The sequence below is a fragment of the Haliotis asinina genome, chromosome 10, assembly GCF_037392515.1.
Source record: "Haliotis asinina isolate JCU_RB_2024 chromosome 10, JCU_Hal_asi_v2, whole genome shotgun sequence".
Taxonomy (NCBI): Eukaryota; Metazoa; Mollusca; class Gastropoda; order Lepetellida; family Haliotidae; genus Haliotis; species Haliotis asinina.
Window position 1 is genome coordinate 15,056,655 of NC_090289.1, and position 12,712 is coordinate 15,069,366.

General features: G+C 39.0%; 1 protein-coding gene across 1 annotated transcript in view; it reads left to right on the forward strand.

Annotated features, from left to right (window-relative positions):
• The window catches only part of LOC137297936 (uncharacterized), a 41,041-nt gene extending 38,222 nt beyond the window's left edge, over nucleotides 1–2,819 (forward strand). Inside the window, exons 7-8 of the mRNA XM_067829926.1 lie at nucleotides 848–995; nucleotides 2,755–2,819. Of these exons, the coding sequence (XP_067686027.1) occupies nucleotides 848–995; nucleotides 2,755–2,795 (189 nt within the window). The 3' untranslated portion in view covers nucleotides 2,796–2,819. The remainder of the gene's footprint in view (nucleotides 1–847; nucleotides 996–2,754) is intronic.
• Nucleotides 2,820–12,712: the final 9,893 nt, after the last annotated feature.

Genomic DNA, 12,712 nt, shown 5'->3' on the forward strand with positions numbered 1-12,712 from the left:
TGGCCCATGAGCCACCGCCTTCTAGGCATACGACTCTTGGCAAAAACATTGAAAGTGTACATTTGAAATTACAAAGGTCCAAAAATTTGCCAAGACTTACAAGGATATAATTTTCAATTATTTTAACATTACATAATGTAACACTCAGGGCTTGGCCTGACCAGCCGATCGGTTGAACCGGGCCCATTCAACCTCCCGTCTAGGTGAAGTAAAGGTCGAAGGAGTGTGTTCAGCAAAGGCAACGCAGTCCCTGTGCCCTCAACCCCTAGACTCTCCCGTCCTCCACCGACACAGGGCCACAACCCACGGCAAACAGGTTGGTGGACCAAATATACCCCCGGGTCCACAACGGGGGTGTTGGCGAGCTCTTAGCGTTACCCAGCACCCACCGCGAGGAGGTGGCTCACCACGGGTGCCAGCGGCTAACAACAGTGTAATGGTAGCCCAGGTGTCGTCCTATCGCCTTAAAGGACATTCCTGCCGAATGCATGCCAATAATCTGATTTCTGATCTCCAACGACGATCGTCTCCGTGACATGTTCAATGATTATGCTCAAATACCCAGTTGGCACTACCTTAAATACCCACAAATTCACTTGGTCCATACTGCTTTTTGTGATCCTCGAGGGTAGCATGATGCACGTACACGTCACAGGCGATGCAGACACAGCTGTCACACATCACTGGTTACAACGCATCGTTCGAATCCTACTGTTCTCATAATTGTACTTTGTTTAACTATTTCGATGTTTCAGAGGCGGGAATTCATGTAAATAAGGGGGGGGGGGGGGGTGTGCTTAACTTTTTTCTTTGTGTATATGACAAATGACATAATGTGTTTTTTCAGCAAACGTGGAGTAAAGACGGTTTTATGTCCATAATCCAGTCCATTTCTCGTAGCCATGAAGGAAGCGTCATTGAGCTGAGATGTGGCGGGTTTTGTGGCGGTTGTGATCCCGTAGGTTCTCTGAAGTTACAAGTAAATTCAAATGAAAGTGAGTGTTCTTTGCAACTGACAATCAAAGCTGATCATTTCTTGGAGTGATTTGTAAGCTAGAAAATTATTAATTAATTTTTCTAGCTTGAATTTGGAGTCGTACCTTCTCTTGAGTTTGGGCTGTTCCATGAAGTTGATTTGAAACATCTGATTCACTAATCAGAAATTGTTTACCAAATATCTAAACAAACCTATGCGGCGTGACGTGATACTATCAGTACCTCGACTATTTATAACACTAAGTCAGTAATAATTTTTCCGATATAATAGGCCCCTGAATGTGGAAAACACAGATTCATCTGTAGATAGATATACACATAAGCATTAACTTAACACCACCTGAATCTGGCGATCATACCATTGCATACTAAAATGCAGAAGTCCGGTAGAATTAAAGACTGGCTTTTCTTGACCTGGCAAAAGATAGACTTTCAGACAATACACGATGACAAGTTATTGGCATGAATGTTGTCTTGAGGCACCATCGGTACTAATCTGAACAACACCACTGCGTTGGCAAAGTAGAATGGCAGTCAGTACCTGAAAGAATAAAAAGGCTGTAGGCGGTTGGTCTGAGGAAAATGCGTCCGACGTCCTTTCTTGGCAGATAGGAACAGATACAGAGGTCTGGTATGGTGCAGGCTCCAAGGAAACAGCAACTTGATAACTTATTGGTCTGATAAATGTATCGGTCTGATAAACCTTGCAGACGATCCGATTCATGCAGTTGAATCCTTCAGCGGCAGTTCACTGATAGCAGGGTTCGCCTTTCGTATGGCTGCTAGTTGGACCGTAATACAATACTTGTGACATTCAGTTGTCATCGTTATGAACATAAAGGGGCGGATACCACTGCCGTACCACATTCTGACATCCTTCACCTAGCAAGTCGTCCGATGTTCACTGTTGAGAACGCTAGGTTTTACTGTTCTCTAGCCGCCATTGCCCATTCACAGAACACCAGAGTAATATTACTGTACCCTGATATAAACTCCATCGAAATGCTTGTGACTGTCGATCTTGAACGCTAAGCTCGAGCCAGCGATCATCCTATTCACCACCTGAGGAGTTGACACAGGAACTTCACGAATAATCACAGAACGTTCTAATGTTGTAAATTCGACATTTTATTACCAGTAAGAGGAGACTGACAGATATGGTATTCGTACAAGGGGCGGCTCCTTCAGGCACTAATGTGGTCGCCAGTGATGCTGCATACGATCATCACAATCATTATTTGAGAATCATTCTTTGTGGTCATACCTTCCGATATTGTTGATATTTTCAGTTTTGAGATTGCAAATGAAACTGTTACCAAATTTAAAGTTTTCTTTCAGTCAGAGTAAACTAAACTACAGTTACAATATCAACTAGCAGATTTTGTACTTTTGTACTTTTGTACTTATCATAGACAGTGGATGGTGTTTGGTTAAGTGCATGTATATATTGATGTATTTAAATAGTGTGGTTGATCAATGTCATATGCTTTTTTCTTCAGAGCTAGTCAACGCCTTACCGAAGTATTTGTGTGACAGAACTTCTTTGAGAGGCATTTTAGAAGCTGGGAAGTACAATATAGAACAACCTCTCTTCGTGTTCCAATCTTGCGGTACACGAATCTGTAAGAAATCCATCGACCTGATAAAGTTTGTGCAATGTTGTGATAGAATTAGCCTGCGATTATTTAGTTTTATGTGATGTGTAGCATGCGTGCATACAGCGTTGCATATATATATATGTATATCACTTTATTTCAGACTTACCCTCGAATTCTACAACAACTGTAATGTGCGGTTAACTCTTTAAGTGGCCCTCAGACCGAAAAGGTGCCTGAACGGCGTAGTCCTAGTCTTGTCCAGGTACTCCCTGAGCCTACGAGTGACTGAATGTTCTTTCGAAGGCAACTTTGCACAGACGTACCATTAAATCACGTTTTGCCAACTGAATGAAGGAGGAAAGCCCGAATGTACGAAAGTCGAATGTACTTAATCCTTTACAACTTTGCTGAAACCCATAAACACGGGTGCTGTGCTTACAAAAACATGATCGGTGAGACACTTGGATTTGAACCCCAACTCCATTATGAAACGCCAAAGGAAATGACTATGACTGACTAGTACAGTTAAGTAATACATCTATATGATAATGTGTTCTACAAATATATCAGTTGAAAACGTTCGGAGGACGGATATACTTGACATTTAGACATCGATGAAACAGTCTGTAGTCGTGTTATGTAAGTAACAAGTCACAACAGTATATAACACGTCACAACTTAATTCTGGACTCACAGAAACTCTCCGCACTGTGGCCGCTCTCTCACAGGGGACTTGACAAAAATAATCATGCAGCTCTTATGGATGTGTGTTAAGGATGAAAAACTGAAAAAATACCAATGGGCGACCAGTGACCCATGGACAGGTCCATGTTTCACCATTTCCCACGTTTTGGAGGTTTTGAATGAATGAAGGTGTATTCATGAGTACCATGACACAAACTTCAGCTCATTTTCATTTGACTGAGCAAATTTAGAACACGTTTTATAAAAATCTCGCCCATGGGCGAAAAACATTTTGACACATGTGCAAGAATATTTACTTTCACTCAAAATACATCTTCTTCCCCCATATTTTGAATGTTGTCAGTGAATGAAAGTGCGTATTTGGGTATCATTTCACAAAATTCAACTAATTTTGACTTTTGGCCTATATTCAAGAATATTTACTTTTATTCAAAACACAGCTATAAATGTCAGTCCATAATGACGAAACAGTCTGACACAGTGGCAAGCTAACTTAATTACAACATTTAGTTGTTTGGGTTTGCATAACAGCATATGCCAATGTCTATATAACTATCCTGAGACTTGAGAAATTTTTCTACGTTTAATACAATGCAAATTGTTGCACTTTATCCTTATGATCAAAGTTCGATGAAAAAAAAATTAAAACAAATCATTGATGAAAACAATTTCAGCGAGACTATGTGTTAATGTATACCGTCACATCGGCAACATTTCTGCCATATCGTCACGTGAGTCAGATCAGATCAGTCGGATTTAAACCTAGCATTTAATGTTTATATAAGAGCACTTTTCGGACAGTGCACAAAATACAAACAAGCCATACAAAATGAGAACAGGCTATAGACCGCCAGGAACTGAAGGCGGGTCACCATTTGCTACCCGCAAGGACCCGAGATGGACTTACATGGTCCCTGCACACGTTGGCGATTGTGCACAAATTTAGCTATCTCTTACACACATAAATATCCTACAAGTACAAACCTGGTGTATTTTCTTCAAATGTTTTGAGACATTAGTACTCTCACAAGAAGACAATAACTACCAACAATGTCAACAAAAACATATATGGACAGGGATAATCTACAATGGGGACAGGTCACTCGCTTTCTTTCATTACCATTTGTACTAATTAACGTGTGCCTCGCAATGCTTCAGCGCACACAGCGACTTGGCTCGTTCCCAGCGCAACTTCAGCTGTGTTTAACAGAACTTCGTCCATTTTATTGTATCAGTCGGAATTTTACAATAAGTGAATGAATGAACTATAGTACGTAGTAAGACTTTAGAGCAAGAATTATACGTGAATGAATGAAAGAAGTAAAGGAAAAGAATAAAAGAAAGAAGTACATAGGTGAATAAATGAAATAATATATAATGCACCGCGGCCTTCCCTCCCAAAACATGTTAATGTACGCAAAAGTATAGCCAGAACAAGCGTTAACGTCAGCTTTTAAAAAAACATCTACTTTCAGACATTGTTGTTTACATTAATTATTAACTCAGATATCTTATTGCATGTGGGGAATGAAGTGGACATTAACAAAAAATAACTGACATTGTCACACACCCCTCAAAAACAGAAAGTGTAAAACTATCACAAAGCGTTGTAAACACATTCCAGTTTTGTCAAATAATAAGATCAACAAGAAAGAAAGAAGTTATAGAACTATAACCCTCAAACATCACAAGCATCAATGGCGGATCACAACAGATCGGCGATATGTCATATATTTCACACACCTCAAATACATCCTAAAATTCTTTTTTAGATTAGGAAACTATCACTATTACATGCAAACACATTTCACCTGATAGTATATTCCCCTCATAAGAATTAAAGGTGTATGTGAAAGATGTTTTTGAAGAAATAACTAGAAACACTCAAACAACGGCGTGTCGCATGTCAATGGCGGATCAGAACAGATCGGCGATATGTCATATATTTCACACACCTCAAATACATCCTAAAATTCTTTTTTAGATTAGGAAACTATCACTATTACATGCAAACACATTTCACCTGATAGTATATTCCCCTCATAAGAATTAAAGGTGTATATGAAAGATGTTTTTGAAGAAATAACTAGAAACGCTCAAACAACGGCACGTAGCATTTCAATGGCGGATCAGAACCACAGGCAAACTGTAGCGCAAATGGGGTTGCGCAGCATAGAGAATATGACAAGTCTTCATATATGCGAGCGAAGCGAGCAGCGGTTGGCAACGTACTTTCCTCGCTTCTGATCGAAAAATATTTTTCATCTCAAAATAAAATATCGCCACCATCAAAGGTACACTCCCGTTTCCTCACTTGGTTGTGCTCTCACATTTCCTAACTCATGTTTAGTAAATACTCATGTGAAATATGTTTTATTCAACATTTTAAGCGCCACTCGTGGCATTCAGATCATTCTTCGCCTCCATTACCCCTGCCAGTCAAGGCAAGCTCAAGGTTCAAAAGCACGTACAGGGCACATTTAACCTACCTCATTTAAGAATATCCATTTCCGATTAATTCCCGTGGCCGTGCGAGGGAGAATGGAGCAAAATCATTAGCTCGCCTCGTGGGGGAAGCATGCATCCACGGCAGTCACTGAACCGTGAAGCAGTGACTCGAATCGACTGTAGTCAACTTCAACTGCAACTTCATTTATTCTCCAAAGACCACCAATGGTGGTATGAGAGTACATGTTACACACATCAATCTTTACATACAGTCAAAATGGCGGCAGAGTATGACAATATATTATAACAAATCAGTTGATGATATGACATGTCTGTTACCTAACAGTTCTTATAACAGAAGAGATAACATTCACAAACTTTGTTTTTTGTACAGTAAAATCAAAACAAGTAAACAAAATTTTATACGATACAATGTTTGAGTGTTTCAATAATTTGGTTGGTATTCATTTTTTTATAGATTCGTTAAAGGCAGGACAGCGAAAAATATAGTGAAACTCATATGCAATTGCTGGGGATTCGCATAATTTACAGGTTCTATTTTCTCTTGGAATTTTATCCCAGCGCCCGGTTTCAACTGGTAACCAATGATTGGAAGTTCTGAATTTTAATAATGGAAAATAAATATGTTTGGGCAATAATAGAAAGGCTTCAAATGAGGGTAGAGTTTTAATATTTTTATAATATTGTCCCTTAGAGCTCATTTCTATTTTATTCCTCCAATCTTGAAAAAAATGATCTCAGTACCATGTTAATAAAATACATGATTGGATTTCAGTTTGTTTTGATGCTCTGTTTACATAAAGTGAGATTTAAACCCTCGTTATGGTAAATGAGGTGTAGCATTGTGATGAGGAGTATACGGGGTTTCTTCAACTATCGCCTGTTTTATCGAATATACAGCCGGACTGTCGAATAGCAGTGCAATGTGACAATGCCCAACACTAGTACCGCTCTTTTAATACCCCTAGTATCGACTGCCTTGGAGAACTTGTGCCTGTGAATAGCAGAAGATTCAGTTCTACTCTAATTAACGAGGGAGAACCCATACACAAAGATATCAGTGAAAAAAAGATATGTGGAACCAATTCCTGAATGATAGCCGTCGCACGAACAGTAATCGAGAAGGTTGGCATCATCGTTTGAACAATGTGAATCAAGAGTCTATGAGCAGTGCAAACTGCATTTTGTAACAAAGTGGCCACAATAAAGAGTGAAGAAGAACTTGACAGAAGGCTTCAGCGTCTCAACGACCATCTTCGGAGACAAGATATTTCCATAATGAGCTATGCTCAAAGTGACCACAATAAAGCATGTATTGCATAACGTATTTTGTTTTTCTTCATGTCTGGAGCGTCGAACGCCACAGTGATAACGCCTGATTACCTACTAACGTTATACCCGCAACATCGTATTAACAAAATTTTCGACAGTACGCCCGGATAACCACATTTTCAAAGTTACAATACAACATGAACATGCCCACAAAAACTAAACTGAACGGAATGTCGGGCCGGACAAGGTTTTCCAGAGCACATGCACATAACTGGCAATGTCTCTCACAGACTAATATGTGCACGTCTTCAAAAAGGACAAAGTCCTCATTCCAGTTTTAGTAAACAGGGTTGTTCAGTCACACATGCATATTGGTTTCGATACATTTACAGTGAAATGACAATTAATTTAATGCACATTGGAAAATTTTACACAAGGTAGAGATTCAAGATTATTCATGTGCATATATTGGTATATAGGGCCTGCGATGCATCCCCAATGTAAACAACAGTATATTTAGACTCTAAGTTCACATGACAAAAGAGTTTTATACACAAAACAAATATGTTGGTCCTGATATGGTGAGAAACCGCAAACAGAATTCCAATTGTTCAGCTCGACACCTTAAAAAACTGTCAATTCGAGAGTTCCTTAGAATGTGGGGTATTTGGCTGCGTGTCATGCTCAGTCACTCTTTTTCATCCATATACTCTCACGAACACAAAGCTGGTGTCACCTAATGACCCAATGTGGTCCATGGATGAATTGTTTATATGGCAAGTACTCTTGAAAGCGGTGACTGTTTTACTCCAGTACACTAGACCAATGGATGAGACTCGACTATTTCGACACAAATTGTCGTAGGTGCTGTGCGGAAATTACGTAACTGAACGCGGAGAAACAGAAAACGTCATCGTTCCGCTCAGTGGTCTTGTCTTTGCGAGTTATGCTGAAATAAAAAATGAGATGAACGTCACAATGATGAAAAATTGGAAATCAGTGTGTGGATTACAACTTGAAAATCTCAGATGAATTCGTACGACAAAGTAATTTCTGTTCAGGTCATGATAAAAGGAGAAAGTTATATGGATATACACCTTCTTATACATGTAAGCGGCGTTTCGGCGTGGCTGTTAAACTCGTTATCAAGCCTGTGATGTCTACGGGACAGTCTTGTAAGTTAGCCCTTTACTTCGGGTGAAGGTCAAAATCGTTTGGTGGAGTGACAACGGTGTTGTTTTAAGGGATTAGACACTGGTTTTCTACCAAAAAGTAAAATGAGTACCCCCAGGAAACGAAATAAGAAGTTAGTTAATAAAGTGGAAGTCGCGGTGGCTGAGCGGGTTAGGCGGCTGACTTTGTGTGCTGGCGATTAGGTGCCTGACTCTGAGGGAGTGGGTTCGAATTCCGGATGGAACTCAACCAAAAAAGTACTAGATTTTGTACTTTACTGAGGAAGCGAAATCCCAAATATGACATATGTTGCATTTGACCACTTCCTAAATGGCATCGTGTAATCACACTTTGATCCGTAGTTTAAACTAATTTCTTCAAGTAATCGTAACTGGATTGGCAAGCATAAACATGCACATCAATGCCGATCCATACCAGGAAATATAATGTACAAAACATACATGATAACAACACTTCATGTCCCTCTCGTCAAAATACATTCTATCACAATAAAATAACAGTTATTAAAGCAGTCTCACTCAGCGGGCCCCCAGAAGTAAAAGAAAAATGGATGAAATACTAAAAAATGCCAAAATATGCAGCCCCCAGGTAAAAAGGTAGAGTGTAAAAGTGGTAAACCCGGCAAACTATGCCAAGATTCAAACTCTAAACTACACAGTCTTATGTCTCTCGATAAATCAAAATGGTCTCAATGTTAGCGTTGTTATAATGTGATTACCTACACAATCAAAGCAAAATATTCTACATGTTAATGTACGATATTTTTAACAAAGCCAGAACAATCCTACAAACACGACAGCTTCTCAGTCTGTGGGTTTGTGAGAGTAAGGGTACTCCCTACAAGGCTCACTCCCAATAAATAACGGGGTGTCCTCCCATTTCCTCCCAGTGTCTGTCATTTAAAAAGTTGGCTATAAATTGTGGCAATCGACCTCGCAAGCCGAAGTCATGTAAATCTCTTAAAATGCCATATTTCCACGTAGTGTCATATGCTTTTTCGAGATCAAAAACGTTAGACACAACGTGTTGTTTATTAGCGTTTTTAACAAATGATTCTAGTCGCACTAGGTGATCGACAGTACTTCTATTTTTACGGAAACTACACTGTATATCTGTTATGGGGTTATTAGTTTCCAAGTACCAAACAAATCGATTATTTATCATTCATTTCATGGTCTTGCAAACACAGCTGGTTAGTGAAATAGGTCGATAATTGGATGGATCCGTATGATCACGTCCAGGTTTAGGCATTGGCACTGCTATGGTGTCACTCCACGAGGGAGGAAAGTTACCCGATCTCCAAATATCATGAAAAATAGTCAACAGAGTTTGAAGACAGGATTCTGGTAAGAGCTTCAGGAATTGATAATGCATGTTATCAGCTCCTGTAGCAGTATCGTTGGCTTGATCAAGAACGGTATAGAGCTCATGAATAGAATTATCAGAACTGACGTTAATAGTTTTCTTTTCTTATTTTTGGTATTGTTGGAATTTAGGTACATAATGAGAAGAGGATGAGTGTTTAGCGAGCATTTCACCCAGTTTATTAGCAATATCTGATTTATCTGTAAGTCATTGATCTCCATGTTTAAGATGATGGAAACTAGATTTAGTACCTTTACCTTTAATTTTCTGGACCATGTTCCGTATCTTGGACATAGGTGTCCGAGAATTTATTTTGGATACATAATTTTGCCAAGATTGGCGTTTACTCTGTTTAAAGGTACGCCGTGCTATAGCATTTAAAATTTAAAATTTATTTCAATTATGCACTATAGGATGGCGACGGAAATAATGTTCTGCTTTTTTCCTTGCCTTCCTAGCTTGTTTGCAGTCATCGTTGAAGCATGGTTTTCGAATATGTGGAACTGCAGAGGAATTTGGTATACACTCATCACCTGTGGAATTCAATTCATCCGAGAAGCATTTAATAGCATCAGGAACATCAATAAAACGTTCAGGTTTCAAGTTTTTCAGCACACAGTGTTTCATTTAAAGCCTAGTTAGCCGTTTTAAAATTCCGCCTTGATGATGGAGGAACATCAGATGGGGCGACAGATTTTAGTATAGTAGGAAAGTGGTCACTTCCACCGAGGTCATCGTGGACTGACCAGAATAGGTCCCTGTACCAGGGTGTAAATATGTGCTGGAACCATCGTTATAAATACATAAATCATTGTCAGAACAAAAGTCCGCCAACACCTTACTGCTAGCAATCTATAGCCCACTTTTATATATTTTTGTCCTCTATAGATAAACTGTTTTAGTTATAATTACTAGTTTTACATTCTTTTCTGTAATATTCTGGTTGTTTTACTGTCCTTTGTCGACAGGTTTTTATAATACACGTATATTCCATTTCAGTGTTATGTTCCCGGGTCTTGGGACAACCAAGTAGGCATCAATAAATTACATGAAATAGAACCCTATATTGGTTATTCTTACTTCGGTTGTCAGTCTAGATTTGAAGAGGTCATTATGAGACGATGCGCTATTGGTCACACCAGATATACGCAGAAATACCTATTGAAAGGTGAGGATCCTTGTGATGAAAGAATCACGGTCAAGCATGTCTTGCTTGATTGCGTTGAATATTCCATCACAAGGGGTACCTATTTTAAATCACGTGGTATGAAGGACCGTTTTACTAATATCTCATTTAATTATTGCATGTTAAAAAGAATTGGATTAGTTGAATAAATTGTAAATAGATATTCTTTATTATTGGTAGTTTAGATTAGTAACTGAGATTGTTAGTGGCTGTACTCTCAAAGGGGTTTGAAGTATTGTAAAATTATTGTCCTTTTGAGAGGGTACGTCCCAAAACATTAAATGTAAATTTAAGTTTACCAGGCTTTCAATCGTAGTATTCTTGTCATTTTAAATGTGGCTAGCATTCCGTACACTCGCCAGCAGCTGAAGGGATGGTGTAAATCAAGCTAGGGTCCATGCAGGTAGCAAAGGTACTGTAAGTCCCCATGGTCCCTTCTATGGGGATCTACCTTCTGTTGTTGGCGATCTATAGCCCGTGTTTTATAATGTATTGTCTTCTTTAATTACAATGTTTTTTATGCTGGTTTTATATTCATATCTGCGATATTCTAATGTTTTACTGTCCATCGTCGACAGGTTTTTATAGTATGCATATATTCCAGTTTAGTGTTAAATCTTCTCGTCACGATATGGCTGAAATATTGCCGATGTGACGTTAAATATGAACTCACTCACTCAATCAGTTTAAATACTACTGGTTTTAGATAATACTGCCGGTGTGCCTGTAAATTTTAACTCACTCACTCAAAATCGTGCCCAGTGTTCTTGCTGTTTTGGAACTGAAACATTTTCAGTTTCCAGACTCCTTTCTTATCATTCCGAGCTGAACCAGAATTTGTTTGATTCATGATGTAAGAGAAAGGTTCGTCCCCCTTGCTCCCCATCCGACACACGGCCTGAGTAAGTACAGTGTTCAGCTGCATCGTATATCCAGCATGCAAATACCAGGGATACAGGGGCGATATACAATGTATACAATAGGACATAAATAGCTATATTTGTCAACCAATGGAGACATATAGAATTGGTCGACATCACCAGATTGGTCCATGAACCTTTGCTTTCTGAAATAGGACTCTATGCAAACGTAGATATATAATATAACTTAAAATACAAACATTCCTTATAAAAGTGTACAAAAGTGTACAATAATTGCAGAAGAATTTTGTCCGTACACAGGGTATGGCGTGACCAGCCGAATCCACCACCTGTGAAGTCAGGGCCAACGTGGTGTGTTGGGCAACACGGTTCCAGGCTCCTATTGCCGCCCTCAGCCACCAGAATCCCTTACCCTACCGAAACAGGGGCTCAGCCTACTGCAAACAGGTTCGTGGACCAAATATATCCCGGGGTCCACAACCGGGGTTTTAAGAGCTCTTAGTGTTATCCATCCACATTCCAACAGCGACACTTTTTTTTACAAATTACAATCAGGAATACTCTGCAGATACAGATGAGATGACAGCAGTGAAATCACTTGAGTGGTTGAAGAATTCAAAACAGTGAGTGAGTGAGTTAAAATTTAAGATCACCTTACCAATATTTCAGTCCTATAACGACGAGACTGTAAAATTATCGGAATATTACGAAAAGAGTAAAAACTAGCTAGCATGTATTTTTAAGAGTAGAAAACTATTTTAGACAGTATCATGTAAAAATGGGCTATTGATCATGAACGCCGACAACTGAAGGTAGATGACCATAGTAATACAAAACAAATGACACAATATGCAACATTTGAAAGCAAACATGCTCTTTCTGTCAGTGGGTCTGGCAAATTGTTATTTAATCCATGCAACTTTTGTAATTTGTGTTTAGAAGACAATTTATACCGGAAAAGCAGCTAACTATACAGATAAAACGGCATTTTAAAAATACTATTGAACAATAGTACAATACAACATCGTTCATATCACTGTCAATAT